The sequence below is a fragment of the Lissotriton helveticus genome, chromosome 12 (genome assembly GCF_964261635.1).
Source record: "Lissotriton helveticus chromosome 12, aLisHel1.1, whole genome shotgun sequence".
Lineage (NCBI taxonomy): Eukaryota > Metazoa > Chordata > Amphibia > Caudata > Salamandridae > Lissotriton > Lissotriton helveticus.
Window position 1 is genome coordinate 652,423,736 of NC_136073.1, and position 27,555 is coordinate 652,451,290.

The window sequence follows — 27,555 nt, forward strand, 5'->3', positions numbered from 1 at the left end:
GGAGCAGGACCACCGAGGTAGAAGTGGGGCCTTGGCAGTCATTAACCGTCCGGTACGGTGTGCCTATGGTGCCTGAGGATAGCACATCTACAGAGCCCCTGGAAGTAAAAGCCGTGGGGGTACTAGGGTGCTATGGGAGCACTGTGGGAGGAGAAGCCAGGCGCCATAGCTTTACCCAGCCCAGCCACAGCTACTGTTTGCACCTATTACCCCCTTGCTCTTCGGCTCTGCCCCCTCCTGCCTTCCATCCTGTTCTGCTCCCCCTTGCCTACCCAACATCTCTATGAACTTTCTACAATAACAGGAGTTTTTTTGGCGAGAGGCACGTCATCCAGCTGAAACCAAGCTGAAATTAGGCTGTAACCAGTGCAGCAGCAAAGTAAGAGCAATGCAACAAACTTGTGGTTGTCCTCTATCAACAACCAGAAGAAACCAGAAGCTTGTCATCAGTGCCAGCAGTAGCACGATCTGCCCTTCATCACACCAGACTGCAGGCAGAATGGTAACTAAGACAACCTAAAGACCTAGAAGGACAGGGGCTCATGCCATGGATTCCATTGACATCAAGCGTTGGAGAATTCAGAACGACAAAGATTAAGCGCTACTTCTAGAGCAACCAACAGCCTCCATTCTCACAGTGTGCCTGGTTCCTCAGGCAGTTTCCAGAGGTAAAATGGTGGAAGAGTCCTTTCCTGCTTTCAGATTCCTGATTACGGACTTCTTCCAAAGGTCGACAATCCGAGGATCAGCTACTGGTAAAGGGGCTAACACCCTAGACACCCCCAGAAGCTGCCATCACTACACTAACTCAGTCAAGAACAGACCCCTCTGTAGACCCAAAGCGCATGAGCACAGTCCGGACAGACGGCTCCACTGATGACGCCCCCAGTCTTGCTGACTCTTCACAAAAAGTATCTTTCAGTGAAAGCTCTTACTGCAACTATAACTGCTTCAGGCAGAAGTAATTCCCTGTTTCCTTCTAGTCCCTCTGGTCCCATAGCCCTTCTGGAGATTTCAGATCCATTCCCCTCAGACTTGGATCTGAAAGACCTAGAACACAGCAAACCCTGCTTAAGTAGCTCAACTATTCCAGCCAACTTTGAACCCAGATGACCTAGCTCAGACTCATAACGGAAACACCTTGCCTGGCTCTGCCGGCGATCAGTCGCGGTCAGAGTTGTACATCCATCCGGATCTGCCTCCTGCAGAGGATCAGAAGAGGCTTTGATTACCTCAGCGATACTCAATTCGTCAACTTTATCTTCATCCTTACCCAGACTTCCCTTATACACATCAAGCCTCCTCAAGGAAACATCGGCTGAAACACCGCCCGAAGAACAAGACCCGTGTATCCTGAGTTCCAACTCCCCCCACCCACACCCCCTGCCAAGCCAGTTTTCTCAGTCCACAGCCATCATCTATCAATAACTCTCCTACTCCTAAGATACAAACAATGGAAGTGTGGCACTCCCTGTTGAGCCCAATTAATTCCATGGCCACTGCTTTATGCTATCAATCAGCCTAATTAGATGCTCAAGGAGACATCCTTGGCTCCCTAGTGACCCTCATCACTGGCATCAACAGTAAACTGGACACCCTGAAAAGTATGATCAAGCATGTGAAAACCGTGGCTGAACTGGCTGACTTTTCTATAAGTCTGATGAGCACCTGTCTGTGCTCCCCAATTCTAAACAAGCTGGCCACCCTGACGCAAGCTAAGAAAACCTTGCTGTAGGATCTTACAGTTCCATGGGGATCTCCAAGTTAAAAAGAAACTTCATTGCATCTACGCAAGTACAGATGCTGTATTTTAAAAACAAGGGTTTTAATAAAGTGCAACGTGCATGTCTCAGTTCAGGGCAGATACAAACTAGATGGGCCAAGGACTCCTCGAACTAATGGCAAAGTCTGCAGGAGGCTACCCCCTTTAGCGATTTCCAGCGAGTGTTTATGTCTTTTATTGGCATAACCAGGAGTCTGACCGATAGGATTTGTTTTAATATCGATTTGTTCAGAGCAGAGTCAAGGTAAGGCTGCCTAAATTTGTCCCTGTAAGAACGGGCTTGAAACCCAATGTTGCTGCTAGAGGACTCTATAGACCCCATGTCATCATGCTTTGATAATATTCTTACTTGTTTCCTTAGAATTGTTTTGGGCAGACCCGGTTGATGAATAAAGTAACTCCAGTTGGACAAATCAAGGGCAGTTGATAAAGCATCTGCCCAGGGGTTTTTCCCTTCCGTGAACTTTTCTTTCAGGGTTGCTTTCATTGTGTGTGGAGGGGCAGCACATATCCCTCGATAGTAGCGGATGACCGAAGCCCAATGCTCATAAGAATGTTTACTTAGCCCGAATTCCAGCCGTACTAGAGCATTCCTGGCATAAGCTGGTATCTGGAAAATCTGTTCGAATGCTGGGCAGTTGGTGGACTCCATGTTGATTAGAACCCCGGGAAATACTAGTTGCTAGTAGGAGATTGAAGGAATGAGCTTAGCTTTAATACCCTTTCGAATAGGTTCAGATGTCGGACTACACAATTTTGAATTGAGTTTGCAGAGGGCGTTCGTCACCGCCTTGGCTTTGGATTCTATAGATGCAATGTGTGCTGTCAACTTGCAGTTGCTCATTATCCATACTCCCAGGTAGTTATACTTGGTTGTTGTAGATATTTTCAGGGTATAAGTTTGTTACCATGTTTTCCAGTGATAACTACTTTTGTTTTACTAGCGTTTGCGGTCAATTTGTTTTCTTTATTGTAAATACTTAGGGCATCAAATGCTCTTTGCAGACCCATCTTTGTGTAGTCAATTAAGACTATGTCGTCAGTGTATTGCATTAAGAACAGTCTGGTCATCCCAATTTTGGGTGCTAACAGGTTGGCTTTTGATATTGATTTGCCAAGATCTGGAGTATATAAATTAAAGAGTGCCAATACGCAGCCTTGTTTCAACCCTCTGTCTGTGTATATTTTCTTTGTGGCTCTATTTCGGAAGAGTTTCACACGTTGCCAGGTTCTGGTGTAGAGGGCAATAATAGCGTTCAGCAGCCTTGTTGGTATCCCCCAGGTTTTTAGTTTTTGCCAGAGTAAGTTTCTAGTGACACAGTCGAACGCATGCAAACAGGGGGTGCTGTTTTTGCCGGCTGGACTGTTCTATCAGATAGGCTAGGACAAGGATGTTATCCAGTGTTGATGCTCCGGTCCTAAAGCCGGATTCATAGTTTGGTAGTATTCCAGCCTCAATAGGCCTATTTTGTAGGTCTTGTAGGAGCGGATTTGCATAAGCCTTTGCCTCGATATCCTGGAGGGCTCATCCTGTAGTTGGTTGGATCTCCGATGTCGCTTCTTTTATGGATTGGTTGCAGTAGGAATCCTTTCCAGGCTGCAGGAACTGTTGAGTTAGTCATACAAAACTTGTATAATGGGTTAAGTATTGTTGCCCAGAATGCGGAGTCCTCTTTGAAAAGTTGTCCAGGGAGGCCATTGCTTCTAATGTTTTTTAGTATTATTAGTACTCGGTTCTACACATCAGGAGGTTCGCTTGATTCTTCAGTGGTTATTTGAGTTACCAGGTTTTTGTTATACCAGTGACATTGTGCAGGCTAGTGCTCGTGAATGGTCATTGATGATCTAGCGAGGTGTTGTGAGAAGAGTTAAAGTAGAGTGTTTTCACACGGAAGATCCAGGTGTGGCTTGGCACTTTGTTTAGCTGGTCATGACCATGCACGAAGAGACTGTTGATGTACATCCAGAATTCTGCTTGTCTACTTGGGTTTGAAAGACTGTGGATGTGCAGCCATTAGGATTTTTTTGTTGCCTTTTAAAGATCCATATGTTTCTCCTATTTTTGTCATCCTATTTCGTCTCTTGCCCGCTTGTGGTTGGCTTGTCTCAGTGCCATCTTGCTACATTGGATTATTTTACACCTTAGGCTTGGCAACACACCCTTTCTTTGGATTCTGACTGATGAGTAAGTTTAGTACCAAACAATAGGCAGTACAGCTCTGGGACCAATTTTGTCCATTTTGTGTGTGTATTCCATTCAGTGTAGTCGCTGTTAAGTGCAGGCCAGTTGTTTTTCCAGGCTGTCAGGCCCGGTGTGTTGATTTTATTCCATTTCAGTCAACTTAGGAACATATGTATTTCCTCCCCGTTAGGTGCACCCAGGCGGGCAGTGTACTTAAGAGTGACTGTTTGCAGAGAAATAGCTGTGAACAATGGGAGGTGATCACTGGTTGACTGTACTGGCTTTTGGAATTCAACCACTCCTTCACTAAAAAAAATCTCTTAAAAGCCAAAGGTGATACAGGATGTTCAGAACATGCAATTTATGCAGGGCCTTTCATATTTCATATCATCTTGCTTACCCTTTTTTATTTTTTTCCTTTTGTTTTTCCACTCTACCTCTTTCAAGGAGATTTTTAGTCAGCTGTTATGACTGAGAATCTCCATCGAAGGTACAAAGCGGACAATTTTAGGGCAGTGTAATGTGCTGCTTTTTGCTTGGCAGACAAACCTCTTAAACACACTCACACATATGAACATCCATACACATGTGCAAAAGAATTCACTGCTCAGCTCAAAGGAACTTAAACAATCACAGTAAACTCTCATAATAATAAAACAAGATTTATTTAGGGAAATTTCAAATAATGGTCATAAAACCATCATAGGTTCTTCTAGAGGTCCTTGATGCTGATGGCAGGTTGGTCCCTCACCAAGGGACTGACTTTCCTTCCCAGTCCAGCAGACATCCATTGTCTTTTTCAGTGAGACTGTAGAGAACATTCAGGATCCCTTTTACGCTGTCGGGTGGGGTCAAGGGCGCCTGGAAAAAAGACACACACTGTTTAGCACAGCTGGTAACAGTCCTGTTGTGTGCTTAGTCAAAACATTTACTCAAACAGCCTTAGACTGTCTACAGTTTCTTGAATTCATTCAAACATGGGAGATAGGAACTGGTAGGGCTCCAGATATCTTAACTTAGTGGCACAGTAGCTCAATTTGTTTCTTCCAGTTACCTCACAAATCTCACATTTGCTCAGTAGTTACATGAAAAAACTCAGATGTAATAAAAATTCTGAAGTGATGCTTCAACGCTGGAAAAACGTACATGGTCCAATAACTCTTGAGGCTATATGTGAATCAATGCCAGAATTTTAACCTCTTTCCCCACTGGAAAATATATATGAGAATAAACTTGAAAAATCAAGTAAGATCAGATTTTGAGCACCTTAGATTTTTTCTAGTTCCATTTGCAGCTGTCAATATGGACTGAGTACGATCACCAATAAGATCTGCAAATGTTGCAGAGGTTGTAGATATCATCAAGTATCGCGGGCTTTGGTTATCTGTATATGTCTACAGTTTATGAACCTAACTAGAATTTTAGTTCATGCTGTGTCGAACTGTTTACTTGTACAGTTGAAAATTCAATAATGTCATCCCTACATGGCACCAATTATCAACTGCTCGCTTAAAAATCTGCAAAAACCACAAGGTGATGAATGGAATGAATGATTGAATTAATCTCAGCCACTGACAATCGCTCGGGCTGCATACAAATCCATCTTTTGTTTGCCCACAATGCCACCTCAGTTTGGACCCAGCCGTATGCAGATCAGTTTTGACCCTGCTCCAATTGCAACAGTCCAGCCCAAACTGCCAGGCCAGGTCCTCCCTAAACTGTAACGCAAGCAACCTAGGATGTATTTCGGCCTAGTTAGGGTTTTTTAGTCAGGTATAGCTAGGTTCTATTGGCACAGTGAGCCCGGGACCCTTGTCTCACACTTAGGAAGGCAATGCAAAAACAACAAGGTGAATGATGGAACGCTTTAATTAATCTCAGCCACTGACAACTGCTCGGGCTGCATCCCAATCCATCTTTTGTTGCCCACCATGCCACCTCAGTTCGGACCCAGGCAGAAACAACCAGTCTTGACTCTGCTCCTCAAAGCAACAGTTCAGCCCGATCTGAAAGGCCAGGTCCTCCCTGAACTGGAACACAAGGAATCTAGGACTGGTTTTGCCCAATCCCCTCCTTAAGGTTCCCATGGATATTGGTCTTCCTTTCCGCCAGGGAATCATGATCCCTGCATAACATTTCGAACATCATCTTCAGAAAATATGTTACTATACACCAACTTCTTGCATATATACTGTAACCTGCTGAAGTTTATTCATTTGCCATGTATTCTCAATCAGACCACTTTTCAGCCCACCTTCTTACATAAAGGCAAAATATTACTCACTATAGAGATACAGCATTGACCACTTCGAAGAACTTCACTTTGTAGCTATTTTTGTGTCTACCATGACAAGTTCCCAAGTGAACAACCACAGGCGTGGGATTAAAAGCTATAATGTACCTGCCATTAAATCCATGGCTGAGCGCCCGTCAAGTGGGTTGCTAATATTCTTGCAGTCCACCCTATTGCACTCTATCACAGTAGTTGGCACAGACTCTCCTGATCTCCTCTCCAATTAATGATTTTTTTCCTCAACTAAAAACCCTACCGCTCTTGGGGGCTCATTTATGAGCCCTTGCGTCACTTTTGCACCACTGGTGCGTCATTTTTTGTGACGCACCAGCAGTGTAAAAAATGCGCCTTGTTGCGCCACATTTACAAAGTGACGCATCTAGGTAGATGCGTCACTTTGTAAACCCCTGCGCTACATTATACCTGCGCCAGGTATAATGTATGCAGGGGGGGTGTTCCCACGCAAGAAAGGGTCATAGAAGTGACGCAGTGAAATCTACCAGATTTCACTGCGCCACTTCTAGGACTCAAATGCGTCAAAATCTTACGCCTGCCTCACAGTAGGTGTAAGACTGACGCAAGCCCTTTCACATGGGGCTTGCCCCATGTGAAAGGACACATTGCTGGGGTTGCGTCACTTTTGTGTCACACTCCAGCAATGCGTCACTTTTGCGCGATACAGATACGTCAGAAATACTGACGTATCTGTAACTCCTTGCGACATGATGCGTCATACAGTAAATATGACGCATCAGGTGTGTCGCAAGGAGTGCGCACTGAGAAGTGACGCATCGCTGCTTTCATGCAGAGATGCGTCATTTCTCATAAATGAGGCCCCTGGTAATCAACATGTATAATATGAGTGGTGGTCGCAAGCAAGGATCCCAGGCTCTGCTGGTTTTGGACCAATTATTGGTAGCTCAATCTGACACACACCACATCTTTGTAGCTGGGGATTTAAATGTATCATTTGAACCCAACGACGTGCCACAAGAACTATCTAGCACAGGGGATTTAATTTGGGGGATCCCTGCTTTTTCAACCCCTCTAAAAGGAATCTCTCCAGAGCAACCCTCCAGGTTGTTGATCTCACCCTGACACATGGGTTACATGCATGCATGCATGCACCCGGCGGACGCCCTCGGTTAAAATACCTGCTCCTACGTTTAGAAGAGGGCTGTACTACAGCATCATAGATTTCATCCTATTGGATGTGAGACTGACGTAAATTGGGGGATATGTCGTGGTGGAGAGTGACAAATGTGACCATAATCCTCTGATACTTAAACTGAAGCAGTCGATGACCATGCACCCTCCTCATGATGTATGTGGCCAACAAAATTCCCTGAAAGTCACAACTAATAGGAGGAATGTTAAGTGGGAGATAGTGAATTCACCCCCTAACACAGTTATGCATCTACACCTAACGCTTGTTATAAATATGGAAAATATGTTAGCAAATTGGGGAGAGAGCATAGCAATTTTATGAGAGCACAACATAGTATTCTTAAAACTAGGCAAACTTTTTCCTAAGGTGGTCTCGGTGCTGAAAACGAACTGGCCCAATGGGGTGGTTTAATAGATCATGCAAAACTGCAGGGTTGGTGCTGGATCCGATAAAAAAGGAGACATTTGTAACATTAGGGAAAGCAGGGCTAAGTATGGGGTTAAAGGAAGCTAAAGCAACCTGGGAAAATTATATTTGGGCTAAACCTTTGGAAGCTGCGACCTCCAATATTCAGACGTGTTCTGGTCCTTGGTTAGCCTTAGTAGTTAGAAATTGAGCAAATCTGCTGAGCCCTTGATCTTGCCCTGCACATTTTGGGAGACTATATTCAGACCATCTACAGACAAGAGAGAACCCATGCTCCTATGGAGGCCACTTACTCGCTAAAATCCAATCTGGCCCCAGTAGTCTTTTCGTTGGAGGAAACTGCACATGTCATTGCCTCCTTTAGGCCAGGAAAAGCACCAGGGGCCTTATTTATGAGAAATGACGCATCGCTGCGTGAAAGCAGCGATGCGTCACTTCTCAGTGCGCCCTCCTTGCGACATACCTGATGCGTCATATTTAATGTATGACGCATCATGTCACAAGGAGTTACAGATACGTCAGTATTTCCGACGTATCTGTAAGCGCAAAAGTCACGCATTGCTGGAATGTGTCACAAAAGTGACACAACTCCAGAAATGCGTCCTTTCACATGGGGAAAGCCCCATGTGAAAGGGCTTGCGTCAGTCTTAAGCCTGCTGTGAGGCAGGCGCAAGATTTTGACGCAACAGCGTCCTAAAAGTGACGCAGTGAAATCTCATAGATTTCACTGCGTCCCTATTACGAGGCTTTTTACGGGGGAACGCCCCCTCTGCATACATTATACCTGACGCAGGTATAATGTAGCGCAGGGGTTTACAAAGTGACGCATCTGCTTAGATGCGTCACTTTGTAAATAGTGCGCAACAGGAGGCATGTTTTACGCCGCCGATGCCTCACAAAAAGTGACGCATCGGAAGCGCAAAACTGATGCAAGGCCTAATAAATGAGGCCCCAGGCCTTAACTAGATCCCCGAAGATTATTCAAATCTGACACCACTGTCTGTGTATCCTACATAAATGTTGTCTTTAACGCAATCATGAGGGAGGAGGCTATTCCCACTTGCTGAGATGGTACCAATTTTCTAAAAAGGAGGATCCCAGCATCTCACCTAATTATCTCCCAAATAGCCTTATGGATAACTTACAAAAGGTTTTCAGTAAACAGATTCTCGAGCATCTGTTGGATTGATGCGAATAGAACCATGTTCTCTCAAACCTGCAAGAGGGCTACAGGCAGAAGATGAGTTCCGTTGACCAGGCCTTCCGATTACTCTTTATTAAAAGGAGGACGATGGACCTGGGCAAGAGTGAACATTTTGTGGCCTTCAATGATCTCCGTGCCGCCTTTGACCTTGTGCCTTGGGGGAAATTGTGGGAGGTCCTTCTAGAAATGGGGGTCCCCTAAAACCTACTGAGCATAATTAAACCACCCCATGAGGGTAATTTTGAAAACGTCAGGTGTGAAACCAAGTGGAAGTGACTGAGGCCATCCCATGGACCAAGGAGTGTGACAGGGCTGTGTCCTAGCGCAAACCCTGTTACTCTTATATATTAATAACTAGGCAGGCTGTCTGCTGAATTGTGTTAATGATTCATTCTCCCTCCATGGCAGAGAACAAAATATTGGCACTCCCATTTGCAGATTACACACTTATGTTGTCCAAAACCAAGAGGGGTCTGTAAAACCTGATCGATCGATTCAACCAGTTCTGCATAGAGTATGGTCTTGAAATTAACACCACCATAGTTAAATACATAACCTACTCTAATTGAGGTAGGGCGAGAGGGGTTATAAAAGTGGGGAATTAACCCCTGGAAAAAGTGAGAGAGTTCGACTACCTAGGTATCAGATTAGCTGAAACCAGGTCATGGGAACCACATATCCTAAAAGGAACACTTTTAGTGAAGCACAGAGCAGGAGTTAGACGTACGTTTGCAAAGAAAGCCAATTGGATCTCCCCCCTTTACCCGCCACAGAGAATTATAAATTCAAGCAAAGGGGAGCAGCGCTTTAGGAGGTGGAGTTATGGGGCCACTGAAACATTAACTTAGAGTTTGGTAGAAAACAACTTTATTACATCATTCTGGTTTAGGGAGGGGAACCCCTGTTGGAACCCCTATGCCTGGACTTAGGTATCCATTAAATAGCAGCCTAAGTTGCATTAAGACCACTGTTATACTGGATACATATCTGGAGCACTAGTGAACTGTCTCACTACAGAGATGGCCCCCAAGACATTCTAAAAATGAGCTCAGCGGAAACAATAACATGGTTGGCCTCCGTAGAAAGGGCCTGAATGGATCTGGGTTCGGAAAAATTTGGGGAGCAGACATGTTCCATTCAGCCAGGAGATGCCCAACTAGTAAAAAACAAACACTGGTCTACAAGTAAGTTGCCAGTCGCAGTGAACACCGAACAACCACAGGCACTCTGACAAGTACTTTTCTGCAACAGAAATCCACAACGCTGAGGATTCCTTAGACTACATATGACCAGCTTGTGCTCCATCTGTGTTTCTGCAATTTAGGTACACTGCCAATCGGGGTGGTGCACACTTGAGGTCACATTTCATGTTTCCACTGTAAAACTATTACGGAAACAGATGAACACTTGTTATTTTTCTGCCCTAAGTATATCAAAGCCAGGAGCAGGGCCCTGTGTTGTTCCCTCAATCTGGCAGAAAGAATAGAGGCTTATAGAATCTGTAAGCGTGACACCTCAAAGCTAGTAGTGGCGGTGCCTAAGCTCCGGCATACAGCATGGTCTGTGATGCAAACTTTATTAGGTAGCAGGACAGATTGATCACCATAGGGGCTTGGACTTGATGAAGTTATCATGAACTGTGAAAGAACCTCTGATGAAATTTTGTTGTATACTTGTTTTTAGTTTTCTTATTTATTGCTGTTTTTCTTTGTGCTGTTTGGGAAATTCTATTGTTTTTTTCTTTGATTGCCTTATGTATTATGTATAATTAAATTATATTTTGAACTATCAGTAAACAATATGATACAGTAGACTAGTTGACCTATCTTACATCACTTGGCATTTCCATTCCACAATTATAGGATTCCAGGCAATTAATATTATATTATCTTTACAAATATAATTTAGGTAATTACATATCTACTTTCTTCTAGCCAAACCCCTCCCAAGAGGCGAGTCACTCTCTCCCCCCTTAACCATTTTCCTACTGCGCCCCTTTGCAAACACCAAAGACAACTTCTTTGGTGCCAAAAAGGTTACAGTTTATTAACACATAACATTTGAACATTCCTTCTTCATGGTCATACATACAATTCAATTAACTCATTTAGTGATTTGCCATCATAGTTAATTTAGTCCGTTTTCTGCTTGTTATCTGCTCTTAGACAAATCACTTCCTGGGGAGGGGCCCCATTACCCAGGCCACTGTGGCACGGTGTTGGGCTTCAACTTGTTACCGACTTGGTGGGTGCCCGTCCGGACTCGCCCGGGCCACAAGTGCCGTCCCGCTTGCCTTCAGGCCCATCTTGGTCCCTCCCTGCTCCTCCGGGTCCTTGCCGTGTGGCGTCCCAAGAACCCCATGTGAGCACTTCATCTATCCAGCCTGCGGCTGGGTACTAACCGCTCACCCCTTTGGTACCCCTGCTGTGAGGCATCCCAAGGCCTTGTGGGAGCCTCCCATCTACTCTATCTGTGGCTAGTGTCCACTAATGGCTCACAAAGTGCCCTTGCTGTGATGCATCCCAAGGACAGTACGTGAGCCTTCCATCTACATCTAGCAAATTTTCTCCTTTTCTTATCCTTCTAGGTTTTTTACCGCCACACTACCTACGGTTTTCCAATCGGAGGGAGCTCTCCCCAGGCCCCGCTATGCTTGCCCGCTGGTTCTGCGAACCCCACTTGTTCTAGCACTCCCATGATGTTGAGCAGTAACATATCCATCCCCACTCCTGTTAGGTGCACCCCGTCCTCCGTGTGGGAGTCTGGCGACCTCAAGTTTATGAAGCTGTGCCTTACAAAACCCAGCTGTTGGCCCTACATATCTGTGACATCGTAATAATCAGTTTGCGTCTGAATTTCTCCACTGCCCCCAAGTCCATGGCCTCTCTCCAGGACTTCAGCACTATTATTTCTAAGAAGATTAACTCAGCTGACTGCACCAGCTTCGATACTGCCGCTAGTCCTTCCTGCATTTTCATCAGCAGGCTCCTCCTACACATGTGGTTCTGAAAATTCGGGACTCATATGATAATTCTGGACTCGAGAATTAAACTTCGTTGAAACATGACGAATTTAGTATCAAAAGACCGAGAATGACGAGCACACCATGTACAAGCATTTTCAGCATATTCGAGTGACAATTTCACCTCGAAATCGTCATTTTGGTTCTGAAACCTTGGCTTCCATTTTATGTATGGCAGCCATTTTGTGAGTTGCCCTTTACATAGGCCTTAATCCAGGTGAATTCGATTCCAAAAGGACACGTACACCTTAATCGACTTTCCTATGACCTGTGCAAGTTGGAACCATTGCCCCAGGCCGAACCTGTTAGGTCAGTTCCTCTCCCAGTGGCCGAACAAGATAGCATCAAGGCTCAACAAGCCATAAAACCCTTTCAGCGCACACACACCTGCCGTATCTTGCTCACATCTGTCTCTGCTCTTTTTGCTTCACTTGCTTTATGATGGGGAGGTGCCCATTTTTATTGGGGGTCCAACGATATCTGATGAAATGTTGGACCTTGCCGGGTGATTTGTTGTAGGCTGGACGAAGTGAAATATGGACATGTCATCATGACTCTGCTTTTTCCTTTGTAACAAAGGAATGTAAATGGTATACTGTAAATTCGAAGAATGTTTGCCTGAAGCTGAATATTTTGTATAAAAAGAGAAGCCTGGTTTTGTGAAGTCGAGCAGTCTCCTTAGAATATACTCCCCGTGTGTTGTACTTCTAGGACACTTGTTACCTTGGTTGCAGCCAATAAAATCGATCCTTGACTTCACCTAGAAGACTCTGAGTTTCTGTGGTCTGAATCAGGAAGGACTCGAGGTCTCTGGGTGTACCCTGACACAGCTGGGTTGCCGGTTCTGTGCCGGTTCTCAAAAACCCAGTACCTCAGTTGGCGCCCAACGTTTGGGGCGATACCAGTGGTACCAGCCCAGCCAGAGGTTCGTGAGGAGCTTCGTGTGAAAATTCCAGAAGACGGCCAACCACTTCATCGACCCCTGCATGTCGACGTGGTCCGAAGGTCTTTGCTGCGAGGTTCCCCGCTTCCCGACGGCTACAAAGGACTGCTGCGCTGGCTATCGCCCTGATTTGGACCCTTGAAGTTTGGTAGAGCGAAACACTAAGACGAGTCTTCTGGTGACGTCATCGATATCTCAGTTAAGTATAAGTGGAGCGTCTCCCAGTCCTTAGTTGGTTTTGATTTGGAGCTTGCAAGCACCAAAGCCGAAGGACTCGTGTATTCACGAGAAATATCGTAATCGATAATCCTTTGAAGTTTGGAGCTAGACTAGTGAGCGAAGATGCCTAGTCTTAGACTTGGAAATTTGTTTTGTCTTGGTTGTAATAATAGGGACTCCCGATTGGAGGACTCATGTCCGGTTCCTCTGGTTGGAACTCCAACTTACGAATTATATGTCAAACACGGAGTAGGCCCCATCACATACAATGAAGTATGGATCAAATACACCAGAAAAGATGGTGTTTTAAAATGGCCCCAATATGGTAGCTTTGATAACGAAATCTTAGATAACCTTGAAGTTAAACTTTTCAAAAAGAAAGCCCGGCCGGCGATGTTTGACTCTTTCCGCCTATGGCGTAAGGAAGCCAAACAAAAGGAAATTAAATTAGAAAAGAAAAATAAGAGAAAGGGGTATTTCAGTAATGCAAGCTGCTATGCAGTTTAAAGACAATGAAGAACAGATGAGTGAGCAGTTGCACAGGCAACATAAAATGGCAATAGATAAATGCTATCCAGTTTTGCCGCCTCTAAAACAAGATGCAGCGAAAAACCTTGAAAAAGATCCATTAATGACGCATTTATTAAGTTCGCCACCCCCCTATGCACAGAATCCTACAGCACCTCCGCAAACCTTAGTCGCGCAACCTGTGATTGCATTGCCTCCTGCTCCTCTACAGCAACCACCAGCTGCTCTTCAGCTGGCTCCTGCTCCTTCGGTGCAGCCTCCTCAAGGCCCACCGATTACCTCTACTTCCCCTATGTTGTCTACGACTTTGCCTAGTGCACCTTCTATTTCTCCTAATGCTCCCCCTGCTATTGCCTCTACTTCTGCCTTATCTCACCCCGTTTTTCCACCCGTTCTTCCTTCAGTTTCTCCTTCCACTGTTACTAACCTTTTCTCACCTCTTTTCGGGTCGCCTACTACGACCCCTAACAGGACGGAGACAGTTGCGAAGTCAACTGCCTGACTATCAAGAGAGAGATTTATTGAATCGTTTAGCGCGCAAATGGGTTATGGATACTGTAAAGTATGATGTAGAGTCTGTCATGGAAGTCTTCCGTCAGTGGGAAGCACCGACGCAGAGATATGTTTTTGAGCAAATGTGTGTTTTCCTCTGCGAGGATTTGGAAGACAATGATCTGGAATGCAACCCACAAGAGTTATGTCGTGTACGGTTCAAGTTTGGAGAGGGCATGATCGTAGGTCCCGATGTCGAGAGAGCGGTTGAGATATTATTATCATATCGGAGTAAGGGGAGCACTTCTGGATCACAATCTGAGCATGGTGCATCTGGTAGGAAAAAGGCACGACAATACCCCATGAGAGAAGTTCCCCCACAATGGAGAGAGGGCGACCCAACTGTTGATCCCCCCATTCTGCCACACTTTCAGCGCGTGTGGGTACATGTCCCATGGAAGCGAGCTGAAGTTTTAGCACTTAAACAGACATTACCTGATCCGCGTAAAAATCCTGCAGGGTATTACAAAGAGTTGTCACAAACTGCTGGGTCATGTATAATGAATTTAGCCGATATCGATATGTTATTTGGGAATGTAGTTCCACAGCCTTTATGGGGTAAGATTCGTCATACAGATCATGATCAGGAGTTAGGTGACTCATGGGTTAATATTGCTGCTGCAGATGCCCGACAAGTTGGTGGTGCTAAGCCTGAGCCTTTAGTAGCCGAACTCCCTGGTAAAATAGTTGATTACATGAAAACGATAATGCCTGCAGTACGTGTAAATTGGGATAAGTTGTCTGCATGTAAGCAGAAGAAAGAAGAAACTGTCTCAAATTTCTTCACCAGGTTTGAAGAGACTTTTGTGGACCACAGTGGTCAAGATATGACCACAGAAGGTGGTCAGAGATTGTTCGTCGATAAATTCGTGCACAATCTGCTTCCAGAATTGTGTAAAAAGTTAAAGGATTCAGAAAGTTCTTGGGCAGTTTCGTCTTCAGCACAGATATTAGCTACTGCACAATATTACGAAAATCGAGACAAAGACGAGAAAGATAGAGCAGAAAAGAAAACTAAAGAGTTGAAAACGAAGGTTTTGTTACAGCAAGCATATCCGCCACGTGGTGGTGGTAATCAGAATAATGGTGGTCAGAATAACTATCAGAATAATTATCAGCAGCCTCAACAGTATCAGAGGAACTTGCACAGAGTAGAGTACACTCAGCAACGTGTCCCTGTAGGCCCCAACCAGTGTTCATATTGCAAGGAAGAGGGTCATTTCAAGTATAATTGCCCTATTCTGTTACAGCACGCAAATGGTGGTTCTAGTGTAAGAGGTCGTGGTGTTCAACAAGCGCCTAGAGGTAGAGGACGCGGAAAAGTCCCCCAGAACGCACGTCCCCTTCCACCACAAAATTCTATGAATAGGTTCGATCAGCAGAATAACGCATCTGACAGGACAGCTCAATACTATGTTGATGATTACTATACAGAGGATGAGTATTTGGAAGGTAATAATTGCTAGGACAGCCATAGACAAAGAGAGGGAGTTGTTTCAGTTCCAGTAGATCAGAGTGGACCATACGTTGAGGTGATTACATCAGGTGTGTCAGAACCTTTTCTGTTGGATACTGGTGCTACAAAGAGTTCTATTATGCACTCCAAACTCCCTGGCGCACCTTTGTCTGGCGAAATGAACGTTTCTGTAGGTTTTTCTGGCGCCCCAGTTAGAAATCCGATTTCTGACCCTTTGTCTCTTTCTGTTGGTCCTCGTGAATTAGAAGCACCCCTTATCCTGACAACAGGATGTGGTGAAAACTTGCTAGGATTGAATTTGTTAAAAAGACTGTATGCGACTTTGTACTGTTCTCCTTCAGGAGTACAACTTAATTTAGGTAAGAAAGTGGTTTCTCCAATGTATTTGTCGAGAGACAAACTTCCAACATAATTGTCATCTCTCCCCGATATTCTTTGGGCTACTGGTCCTAATGATGTAGGTCTTTTGGAAATACCACCATATGTTGTAACATTGAAAGCCAATGTTAGAATGCCACGAGTTCCCCAATACAAAATCTCTAGTGAAGGTGAAAAAGCTTTGCTAGCGATCGTTTACGAGCTAATTGAAAAAGATGTGATTGAAGAGACAAGAGGCAACGTTTGCAATAGTCCTGTTCTGCCTGTTTTGAAACGAACTGATCCATCTCAGCCACCCGTGTACAGATTTGTGATTGATCTCAGAGAGGTGAATAAAATAGTTGTGCCACAATTCCCAGTTGTCCCCGACATTACTACATTATTGACTCTGATTCCAGCTTCTGCCACTTGGTTCTCGGTGATTGACTTGAAGAATACTTTCTTCAGCATCCCGATTGCTGAGGAGAGCAGGGATATTTTTTCCTTCAGTTTAGGAGGACGAAGCTTCCGCTTTAAACGCGCTCCTCAGGGCTACTGTGAAAGTCCATCAATATATAGTCAAGCTCTAAAAACACAGCTTGATACGATTGTTTTACCTGAAGGCGCTGCCCTTATTCAGTATGTAGATGATTTGCTCATTGCTGCAGATACTGAGGAAATATGCAAGAAAGCCACATTGTCATTGTTGCGGCATTTGTGTGATTTGCATCACAAGGTGTCACTTTCCAAACTACAATATTGTCGACAAGAAGTGACCTACTTAGTTCACCTCTTATCGAAGGAGGGAAGGAAACTGACCCCAGAAAGAATACAGGCAATAGCGAAATTGAGTGTGCCAAGAACACAGAGAGAAGTGCGTGCTTTCTTGGGCATTACATCGTACTGCAGACAGTGGATTCCAAATTTTTCGTTATTAGCCAAACCTTTGGTGGCATTAACGTGTAAAGACACACACAATCCCGTTCCTTGGTCTGAAGAGTGTCAGAAAAGTTTTTCTGAATTGCGCACAGCATTATGTTCGGCTCCTGTGTTAGGTACCCCCAACTACAGTAAGCCTTTTACATTGTATGTCCATGAGAAGGAAGGTTGTGCATTGTCAGTTCTGACTCAGTTATTTGGGGACAGACAACGTCCATGCGCGTATTTTTCGTAGACTTTGGATCCGGTAGCTAGAGCATTGCCAAGTTGTTTAAGAGCCACAGCGGCAGCAGCTGTTTCTATTCGACAGTCTGCTGGTCTAGTAATGAATAATACACTAGTCGTGATGGTCCCACATGCAGTAGACACGTTGTTAAATAGAACCAAGACGCAGCACTTAACTAGTGCTCGATTGTCAGGTTACGAATTAACATTGTTAGCGAGTCATGTGCACATAAAAAGGTGCAGTACTTTAAACCTAACTACGTTGTTGCCAATTGTAGAAGAATTAGATACTTCAGAACAGCATGATTGTTTTCTCAGAACAGAAGAAGAGACGAAAGGAAGAGTTGATCTTTACGACACTCCTCTTGCTGAATGTGATGGTACGTTGTGGGTGGATGGTTCATGCTTCAAGCTCCCGAATGGTGACACGACTGCAGCATATGCTGTCACGACTTTGCATACAATTGTTGAAGCTGCACGTATTCCACATAATTCAGCTCAAGCAGCAGAATTGATTGCACTTACCAGAGCATGTGTATTGTCTAAAGGAATGAAAGTGACTATCTATACCGATAGCCAGTATGCATTTGGTGTGGCTCATAGTTTTGGACGATTGTGGAGAGAACGTGGGTTCCTGACTTCGCATGGTCAGTTGGTGAATGAGCTTCTTGAATCACTGACCATGCCTCTGCAAGTGGCGATTGTGAAATGTAGTGCTCACAAGAAGGTGACTGATGATGTTGGTCGTGGAAATGCATTTGCTGACGAAATCGCGAAAGAAACTGCAAGGAATGTGATGAGCCGAATGTATGTTGCAGGCCCTGCAAGATGGACTGGTGATGTTGGAATGTGTGAAGACACGATAGAGAGTGTGAAGTCCATTCAAGCTGAGGCCACAGAGAAAGAGTTGAGTACGTAGAGAGAAAGTACGGGTAGAATGGATGCAAATGGTTGTTGGGTTGAACTGTCAGAGCATCAGAGATGGTTGTTACCCGATGCATATGTGCTTGCAGTGGTTACAATGGCTCATGGAATGGCTCACATCAGCGTGAAAGGGATTTGCAAGTTGTTGGCTCCAGTATGGCAGAATTCAGGGATTCCCAAGTGTGCAGAGAATGTCGTCAAGAATTGCATGGTATGTCTGAAACACAATCCTGGTAGGGGAACCCCAACTCCAGCTGGTCATTTTGCACCTCCTACGTATCCGTTCGAGGTTTTGCAGCTAGATTTCATCCACATGGAGAGGTGCAACAATTTAAAATACGTACTTGTTGTTGTCTGTGCCTTCTCAAGATGGGTAGAAGCATATCCCTTAAAAGACAATACTGCCTTGTCCACAGCGAAAGCCCTTGTGAAAGAGTTCTTCCCCAGGTTTGGAATGCCTAGAATGGTCTGGAGTGATAACGGAAGTGAATTTGTGGGTCGAGTGATGAAGAGAGTATGTGAAGGACTAGGTATCCAGCAGAAGTTCCACGCTGCAAATCACCCCCAATCAGCTGGATTAGTAGAATGTTACAACGGCACTTTAAAACTTAAACTGGCCAAAATCCAAGCGAGCACAGGTCTTAAATGGCCTGATGCTCTACCCCTAGCACTCCTGTCCACCAGAATGACTGTGCATTCACGAGTGAAACTTAGCCCCTACGAAATTGTTTTTGGCCGCCCAGCCAACATATGGGGAGTGCCTAGACCCACTTAGTTCAGTGAACTCGAACACCCTGTTTTGCTTGATTATCTGTATGAATTGACGGCTAAATTGCGTGTTTTGCATCAACAGGTTCACGACACCCTGCCTCTAGTCTCTGAGACTCCAGGACATCGGATCGACCCTGGATCCTGGGTGTTGGTCAAGAACTTCCAGAGAACAAAGAACGACCAGCCCAGGTGGACCAGACCGCACCTCGTCCTTCTTTCCACAAGATCCGCCATTCGAGTGGATGGGAAGGCCAACTGGATCCATGGGGTCCATTGTAAAAGAATCCCTTTATCTCTGTCTTATGACCCGTGGGTCCAGAAGGGTGTCGCTGACTCAGAACCTGAAACCGTGCCACGTGTCCTACCTTTCAGTGATACACGTGTAAAAAGAACACTAACTGAACAAGAGAGAGACACTATTGTGCAACCAGCAGTAGCACCATCAAAGCGATTGAACACTACAGAACCTGAACTCTTGTTCCAGGACCAAACAGTACACGGAAGAGAACGTTACCATTTGAGACCGAGACCTATAGACAAATAAAGATATTTCTTTTTTCCTTCCAAGTACTATTTTTTTAAGTGCAGCTCTCCCATCTGAAGAAAACTTGCTTATTTTTGTTTTTCGAACCGCCATCCGGGTTTCGCTGCTAGGGCCGTGATTGCTTAAAGTCTTTGGGGTGCAGCTAACGACGTTAGGTCAGCAGTTCTGGTCGGTCTAAGGGAGTTGGCCTGGACTGACAGAAGCATTCCTTAGCAGAGTCAACCTCCTGTCGCGGGCAGCACTTTAGAGAGGATGGAGTTTTCCGAGATGGAGAGACCTGCCAAGGAAATGAACTTTAAACACAGGATTTGTAAAATTATGACAAAGAAAAGCTTCTTGATATTGTGCATATTTGTGTTGTTCAGTATGATGATATTTTTAGTAAGTAATGTCTTGTTCTCTTTTCAAGTAACATTTGCACCCACTTCATCGCCTATACCTCCCCCTTCTACTGTTTCTTCACATTCTTTTCAACCCCTTCCTGAACACGAATCCGCTAGGAGACTAGAGTTTATCAATAACTCCTTTGTTCAGCTCTTGCACCAACACCAACTTGTAATGAACACGACTAACTGTTGGGTGTGCGGTCTTATGCCTCACACAACGGATAAAGGTATCCCTTATCTGGTCCTGCCATTTAGCCACAATGGCTCGGTGGTGGCATACAGAACAATGTTCATATATGCACGTGAAGGTTACCCCCTACGCTCTATGAAAGACAATCCCAAGAATAGTGCTCTAGTCAAGGGTATAGTTGACATGATTAAGGATGGTATTTCTTATGAAACTACCCCCGAAGATGAGATACGTGCCTATATAGGATGGAACGTGACAGGATATGGAGCTAGGTACACAGACAAAATATCGAGTTTTAAATATCGATATACAATAATATCGAAGTTTAAATATCGATGGGACAAAATATCGAAGGTAAGTAATATCGACAGTCTTAATATCGATATTAGTATGATATCAGTAATATCGAAGTTTTAAATATCGATGTCAATAATATCGAAATAAATAACTTCGATGTTACTAATATCAATTTTTAAATAAATTTAGTGTATATTATATTGTATTTATTATGTTTTATTATTTATTTTTAATGTAATTTAATTAAATATTGTCTTTTACTACTGTAGCGGGTTGTGGGTTTATAGGGGAATAGGGTGGGAAGTAATTTGATTATGTTAAATTAATTATTAATTAGTAGGAATTATTAATTAATTGAGAAATAATTTTTAATTAATGGTAATTAATTGATTAATTGATAAATATGTTCTGTAGCGGGTTATGGGTTTATAGGGGGATAGGGTGGGAAGTAATTTAATAATAATTAATTAATTATTATATGTTTGTACATATATTAATTAATAATTAATTGGTAATTAATTAATATTAAATAGTTTATTACATTAATTATAGTATTTTTTTTATATATAATTTTTTGATATTCTTAATTAATTAATTGGGAAAAATATTATTAATTATTAAATTAAATTAATTACAGCTAATGTGCTAATATATTTACTTTATTGTTATTGTTAATTAATAATTAATTGGTAATTAAATAATATTAATTAATTTTGGGTAAAGGAGTATTTTTAGGGTTCAGGGTCAGTTTTCAGTTCTTGGGTAAAGGGGTATTTTTTGGGTTCAGGGTCAGTTTTCAGTTTTTGGGTAAAGGGGTATTTTTAGGGTTCAGGGTCAGTTTTCAGTTTTTGGGTAAAGGGGTATTTTTTGGGTTCAGGGTCAGTTTTCCGTTCATGGGTAAAGGGGTATTTTTAGGGTTCAGGGTCAGTTTTCAGTTCATGGGTAAAGGGGTATTTTTAGGGTTCAGGGTCAGTTTTCAGTTCATGGGTAAAGGGGTATTTTTAGGGTTCAGGGTCAGTTTTCAGTTTTTGGGTAAAGGGGTATTTTTAGGGTTCAGGGCCAGTTTTCAGTTTTTGGGTAAAGGGGTATTTTTAGGGTTCAGGGTCAGTTTTCAGTTTTTGGGTAAAGGGGTATTTTTTTGGGTTCAGGGTCAGTTTTCAGTTCATGGGTAAAGGGGTATTTTTAGGGTTCAGGGTCAGTTTTCAGTTCATGGGTAAAGGGGTATTTTTAGGGTTCAGGGTCAGTTTTCAGTTTTTGGGTAAAGGGGTATTTTTAGGGTTCAGGGTCAGTTTTCAGTTTTTGGGTAAAGGGGTATTTTTAGGGTTCAGGGTCAATTTTGGGTTTTTGGGGTACAGGGATATTTTTAGGGTTCAGGGTCACTTTGGGGTTTTTGGGGTACAGGCGTACAGGGTAAAAACAAAAAAATATTACATTAAATCAATTAAATAACATTAAAAAAAATAAAATTACATTACATTATTAAGTGTTTTATTTATTTTAAATGTATATGTATTAGTTTTAATTTTGTTTTAATATTTTTATTTAATATTTGAAAAATGATATGTATTTTACAATTATTTTTACATTATTATTAATACATTTAAAAAAACGATATTTTTAATTACGATATTTTTGTACTACGATATTTTTTTTCCGATATTTTTGTACTTACCTTTATGGAGATAGGATTCCGATATTTTTGATGTCGATATTTTTGCTCCGATATTTTTGTAGTTCGATATTCTGTCTGTCGATATTATGTCAGACATTCATGGAGCTATTCTGAGTGAGAAACAGCAAGCTAAGATATCTTCCCCGATTTGGATTGTACCCCATCAGGGTCACCTGTGTCTGCAAGGTACTGGCAAGAATCCCAGAGCTCAGTTAGGGAAGAGTGTCTGTACTGAAACGTACGTTTTTGGGTCTCAGACTTCCCCTGGTTTTTGGCAGCTAAGGGTACCTATTTCCTCTGCCATGATAGAGCCTATACATGGTTGCCCCCTGACTTTTCGGGCTCATGTTTTGTTTCATTCCTGTTGCCTCCCACCTACACAGCAGCGGCAGATTACCACAAGACAAAGATGGTTAGAGGTGTCTTGAGTAAAGAGGACACTGCAGGACAAGAATTTGGGGACTTCGCAAAGGGTTTTCTGCCGTTCTGGGGATCCATGGCTAACAGCAGGAACATAAGGCAATTGACAAGGGTAGTTGAGTCCACTGTAATAGAAACTGCTGGTGCCCTTAGTAACCTGACTGCTGAGCTCCAGTCGGATCGTCTTATGACCCTTCAGAACAGGGTCGCATTAGATGTCATACTTGCAGACCGAGGTGGGGTATGCAGATTGATCCAATCGAGTTGCTGTGTTTTCATCCCAGATAACACTCCAACAGTGTACCAGGCCATCTCCAAACTACATAAGATTTCCGAATCTATTCATGTGGATAAAGGAGATTGGTCGTTAATGGGATGGTTCTGGGAACTGATATCCACCTGGAGATGGAAAATTCTGATGGTCATTGGGATGGTCTTAGCCATTCTTTTCCTGTTCGGTCTATGCGTACAGTGTGCTCCTGCAATATGTGGCCTCTGTGTCACATCATGTGTAAGGAAGCCTGTATCAAGAGATGAACTAAGTACTAGAATGATGTTACAGCAACATCTCAATGACTTTAGGAATATAGATCTGGACTCAGATTAGCATGAGGATAGATTAATTGCCTATGAAAGGGCAAAAGGAGGGTTTGTGGTTCTGAAAATTCTGGACTCATATGATAATTCTGGACTCGAGAATTAAACTTCGTTGAAGCATGACAAATTTAGTATCAAAAGACCGAGAATGACAAGCACACCATGTACAAGCATTTTCAGCATATTCGAGTGACAATTTCACCTCAAAATTGTCATTTTCGTTCTGAAACCTTGGCTTCCATTTTATGTATGGCAGCCATTTTGTGAGTTGCCCTTTACATAGGCCTTAATCCAGCTGAATTCGATTCCAAAAGGACACGTACACCTTAATCGACTTTCCTATGACCTGTGCAAGTTGGAACCATTGCCCCAGGCAGAACCTGTTAGGTCAGTTCCTCTCCCAGTGGCCGAACAAGATAGCATCAAGGCTCAACAAGCCATAAAACCCTTTCAGCGCACACACACCTGCCGTATCTTGCTCACATCTGTCTCTGCTCTTTTTGCTTCACTTGCTTTATGATGGGGAGGTGCCCATTTTTATTGGGGGTCCAACGATATCTGATGAAATGTTGGGCCTTGCCGGGTGATTTGTTGTAGGCTGGACGAAGTGAAATATGGACATGTCATCATGACTCTGCTTTTTCCTTTGTAACAAAGAAATGTAAATGGTATACTGTAAATTCGAAGAATGTTTGCCTGAAGCTGAATATTTTGTATAAAAAGAGAAGCCTGGTTTTGTGAAGTCGAGCAGTCTCCTGAGAATATACTCCCCGTGTGTTGTACTTCTAGGACACTTGTTACCTTGGTTGCAGCCAAAAAAATTGATCCTTGACTTCACCTAGAAGACTCTGAGTTTCTGTGGTCTGAATCAGGAAGGACTCGAGGTCTCTGTGTGTACCCTGACACCGCTGGGTTGCCGGTTCTGTGCCGGTTCTCAAAAACCCAGTACCTCACACATTGAGGCCAGGTCGTTGCCTCCTAGGTGGACTACCACTGCGTCTGGTTTGCTACCTTTCCCCAGTGCGTCTTGCAATGCGAGTAGCAGTTGGTCCCATTTCATTCCTGGACGACCCAACCAAACTATGGGGCTGATTAGGATGGCGAACAGACTTTGTCCGTCCGCCATCCTGTCGTAGGAAGGGACCGCTGCCATAAGGGCGGAGGTCCCGTGCGTCGAATTAGGATGCACCCGCCACAGTGGCGGGTGCATCCCGCATTTTTAAGATTGCTGTGGGCGCCGCAATGTTAAAAATGCATGTTGTGCGTTTCAAAGCACAACATGACAAGCACCGCGCGGTGCCTGCCATGTTGTACTATGAAACGCGGGGGGGTACCATAGGTACCCCCCATGTGCACCCCCAGCCCCTCCTTCTCCCTGGGGGCCCGCAACAGGCCCCCAAAGCAAAGACCGTATGCCCTTCCACGGTGGCAATGCCGCAGTGGAAAGGCATAGGACCGCAGGCATTGTAATATGGTTGGCGGTGTCTCGCAGACACCGGCACCATATGTACGAACTTTTTCCGCCGGTCGCAAAGGCGACCGGCGGAAAAGCGGCGGACGGTCTTCCCATTCACCGCGGACCCCCCAGCCATCCTAATGTGTGGGGGGGTAATTTCTGTGAGGATGTCGGGCGGATTGCCCCCGCCGGGTCGGCAGTGGCTACCGCCAGTTCGGCGGGGGCAATCCGTCCGCCATCCTAATCGGCCCCTATGTCGGTGCTTTGCAGCCACATCCCGTGAAATCCATGTCTGGCCACTGCGCACTGCAGCACCCGTGTAACATAGGAATGTGCCACAATCCACACCGTCTTGCGCTGCCCGGGTGGACCTAAAATGGGGGGGTTGGAGGGGGGGGGAGAAATTTGGGCTCAGTACAGTGTGGGGTGTGTATAATATTTGAAAGCGCCAGACGCCCACTGCTCAATTCCCTTGATTTGCTCGCTGCCCATGCCCAGACACGCCGCAGTAGTTGCGGCCCGATCCCGAAAGAATGTGATCCATAAGCCTTGGTCGGGAGTCTCACCGCCCCCAAGGCCCTCCTCATTACTGCTATAAATTGGAAGAGGCTGAGGAATGATCCAGCTTCATGTCTGAAAAGCGGCCCCGGTCTAGGTTCTAAGGATGCCATGAATTTTTGCACCAGGCATACAAGGCAGCAGGGTTCCCCCTTTATGCAATTTAGTCTGGTCCACCTCCCTTTGCCTACTTGGTCTGTTTTTGACCTCCACAGCAGGATGTCCATGTAGCCCTCCGCAAGCGTGAGGTTGGTCCGATGTACACATGCCGTGCTTGGGTCCCTTACCGCTGGGGCCACTAGCTCGCTCACCCTGTATGCCCCGAAAAAGGCCAGTGTGAATGCTGCCCTGAAAAGTACAGCCTCCTTCTCTGATGTGCATTAAACCCCACAGGGCCATTATCCTTTGTTGCAGTATGCTGAAGTGAATGGGCCTTCTCGTGTCCTTCCTTGCCTTCTGCATCCTGCCCCAGCCTTTCATTTCCATTCTACATTGAAAACCCCTGGTAGGGTCCTCCTCCTTCACCATCTTTGTATAGTAGGTTGCTGCGCTCAAATGTGCTTGTGCCCATGATCTCGACCTGGCCAATAGAGATGCCCATTCTATGAAGTGCAGAATTCCGCTTTGCCCCGCCGGCTGTCCTTTTGTTAGCCCTGTTACTGCAGTATATGTCGCCCAGCACTTATGATAGCGGTGCAATGTTTTTGGGGTCGGTGCGTTGCTCAGCATCTCTTCTACGCCAGCTCTACCCATGTCCAAGCTTCTTCCGGCACTGGGGTCATTCCTTGGCCCACATCTGGAGTGAGGTCTCGGAATCTTGCCAACTGAAAACAAGAAATGGCATCCGCAACGGAGGTCTCGATTCCTGGGAAGTGTTGTGCCCTGAGTGCGATATTCACGTTCAGCTGGCATTGGACTAGTCTGTGCAGCAGGCTAACCACCGCCGCACATTTTGCCATCCCGGTGTTGTTCGCCTTTACTACTGCATGGTTTTCAGACCACAGTATTATCTGCTTGTTCGCCAGCCGTTCAGCCCAAATGTGAAAGGCCACTACTATGGGGAACAATTCCAATAGTGAAAGGTTTGCTGTGGTCCCTGCTTGTTTCCTGGCCTCAGGCCATGACCCTGCCGTCCAAGCAGTCCCTAGGATAGCCCCGAAGCCCCCAGCTGCGTCTGTGTACAGCCGGAGATGTGCTGCTGGCACCCATGGCTCTCACCAAGAGTGTGCCATTGAAATTGGACAGGAAAGATTCCCATTGTTCTAAGTCTGCTTTTACCCCATGCGTTAGGCAGACCCTGTGGTGCATCTGTGACATGCCCCTAGTCAGCCATGCCAGTCTTCTTGCAAACGCGTGCCCTGCCGGGATCACCCTTGTGGTAAAATTCAATTTCCCCAGCAGCTGCTGCACTTCACCTAGCGTAGGTTTCTTCTGTAGCCTCAGCCTACCCATTATTTCCTTAAGCTCTGACACCTTGTTGGGTGTTGGTTTGCATGTTCCTGCCACCGAGTCTAGTTCTATTCCTAAGAAGACCAGCTTTGTGGTCAGGCGTTCTGTCTTGGCTTGCGCTAGCAGAATGCCTAGCTCCCGGGCCAGCGCTATGAAGCTTTGCAAGAGGTGGGCACAGTCTCCTGTCTCTGCCTTGCCAATGAAGAGGAAGTCGTCCAAGTAATGGACCCCTACGCAGGTGCGCGTCCCTAGTTCCCACACTAGGAAGCTGCTAAATGCCTCAAAATATACACATGCTATTGAGCAACCCATTGGCAAGCATTTGTCAAAGTAGTTTTCCCCATCAAACTGGAAACCTAGCAAATAGTAGCTATCTGGGTGGACTGACAGGAGGCAGAAAGCCAACTCCTGTAACAGGACCCCGTCCCCTCCTGCCTTATCAGGTCCACTGCGTCATCCACTGATGCATGGGCTACTGTGTAAATGTCCTGATCCAGCCAGTCGTTAATGGAATCCCCTTGTGGGTGGGACGAATGGTATATTAGCCTGAATTTCCCTTCCTCGTTCTTAGGTACCACGCATAGTGGTGAGACCACCAAGTCCTCCAATGGGGGGGGGGGGAGTGGGGTGGGGGTTCTTGGTGAACGGTCCGGCCACCTGCTCCAGTTGAACCTCTTTGCCCACCTCTTCTCTAGCTAAGCCCCAGTTTTCCCTTGCTGATTTTAGGTTCCAGCTGTCCCGTGCACCCCTGGGTCCTTTGTATGGTATTATGAAGCCTTGTGTAAAACCTTATGCCAGCCTTTGTCTGTGGCCTTGGGATACTGACAGAATGATTATACCAGCCTGCTGGTTTTAATAGGGGTCGGTAGCAGCTGCCCCCTACCCTTGCCCCCCATCTGTGGGGGCTTGCTCCTCACTTCTTTGCGTCAGCTTTCTCTTTGCCTGCCCCTGCTCCCTGATCCTGCCTGCAGCG

General features: G+C 44.9%; 1 protein-coding gene across 1 annotated transcript in view; it reads right to left on the reverse strand.

Moving 5' to 3' along the window:
• Nucleotides 1–4,611: 4,611 nt before the first annotated feature.
• LOC144799580 (C-signal-like) overlaps nucleotides 4,612–27,555 on the reverse strand; it is a 166,830-nt gene continuing 143,886 nt past the window's right edge. Inside the window, exon 6 of the mRNA XM_078670954.1 lies at nucleotides 4,612–4,826. Coding sequence (XP_078527080.1) covers nucleotides 4,713–4,826 — 114 coding nt within the window. The 3' untranslated portion in view covers nucleotides 4,612–4,712. The remainder of the gene's footprint in view (nucleotides 4,827–27,555) is intronic.